General features: G+C 37.2%; 1 protein-coding gene across 1 annotated transcript in view; it reads right to left on the bottom strand.

The window, feature by feature from the left end:
• Positions 1-1,026, bottom strand: part of LOC107577141 (monofunctional C1-tetrahydrofolate synthase, mitochondrial-like) — a 12,307-nt gene extending 11,281 nt beyond the window's left edge. The window contains exon 1 of the mRNA XM_016263249.1: positions 963-1,026. Within this exon, the coding sequence (XP_016118735.1) occupies positions 963-1,004 (42 nt within the window). The 5' untranslated portion in view covers positions 1,005-1,026. The remainder of the gene's footprint in view (positions 1-962) is intronic.
• Positions 1,027-1,254: the final 228 nt, after the last annotated feature.

The raw sequence follows: 1,254 nt of genomic DNA, 5'->3' as shown, positions 1-1,254 counted from the left end.
ATATATATATATATATATATATATATATATATATATAAAACAGTAAAATTATGAATACTACAGACTAACCCTACAAATGAAAAAACACTTCACATTTTTATAGCGAATTGAATAAATATTTGGGAAGTCCTTGAATGTCTAAAGGAAGGTTGTTACATTTAGACAAATTCTGGGCACAATTTTGTCCCTGAAGTGCAGCTAACGTCATACACATACTTTACTGAAGACACATTTTCTCCTAACAGTCTCGATAAATCTCACATCTTCAGTCTATATCAAACAGGCTTAGATCCATCTGTGAACACATGCACGTCCTCTTGTTCAGTCATTCGCACACTTCCTCTCTCACTCTTTCACACACACTCGCATATATCCCAATCACAACAGTGACATTATAGCTCCATACAAACAGAATATTCCCACAACCCTTTGTTGCCTGGTTCGTTCTGATAGGATTCCTCCTCACAAGCGAAACCGGAAACCAGGCAGGAAAGGTTTCACAAAGCAATTCTGTGGCCCTCTCTACAAACTTGCAACTTTTGTGTTATCTCACACGCAAAAACATACGCCTGTACACACCAAACATCAATCACTAGTCATTAGCATGTTTTAAAGCCATAAAGATGAAAGGCATTCCAACAATCAGGCTTTTCACCACTGTCTATTTCTCATTTCCAGTTTTCTCGTGGCGTTCAGGGTGTGATAGTGAAAGACAGAGATACACTCCCACTGAGCCAAAACCAAAACCAGATGTGTATGTGTTACTGTATGAGTGTGTGTTTTCTGTGAATATCCTATCACTTCACCAATGCTGAGAGTATCAAGTTTGGGAGTTTCCATCAAGATAGGACAGTTATGTGTGCATGTGTGTGGGAGACAGAATAAGAAAAATAGCACACAAGCGAGCGACTGTGTAAAAGATACTGAGAATTTGGGGTGCAGGAACAGGGAAGAGGTCTCACCTCCAGTGTCTGCATCAGTGTGGGTTTGATAGCATCTTTCATGAGGACTGCCAAAGCCCCGGTTACACCCTAAGAAAACCAAAGAGCAAAGAAATGTCAGAATATATTGTTCATAGCAGTTGTCAAATGTTTCTATGATACATGTCACAATCATGAAATATTGACCGATGATTTGTGATTAATGACTAAATATTACTAATACTGTTTTTTCATATTGCTTACAGTGTAAGTTTAATATGAATACACCTTATTTACATTTAATTTAGATTTAAATAATGCATAGGTTTAGAAT

Source organism: Sinocyclocheilus grahami, unplaced genomic scaffold, assembly GCF_001515645.1.
Source record: "Sinocyclocheilus grahami isolate Dianchi unplaced genomic scaffold, SAMN03320097.WGS_v1.1 scaffold5241.1, whole genome shotgun sequence".
Taxonomy (NCBI): domain Eukaryota; kingdom Metazoa; phylum Chordata; class Actinopteri; order Cypriniformes; family Cyprinidae; genus Sinocyclocheilus; species Sinocyclocheilus grahami.
The sequence above is the reverse complement of the archived record's forward strand: the minus strand, read 5'-3'. Positions and strand labels throughout refer to the sequence as shown.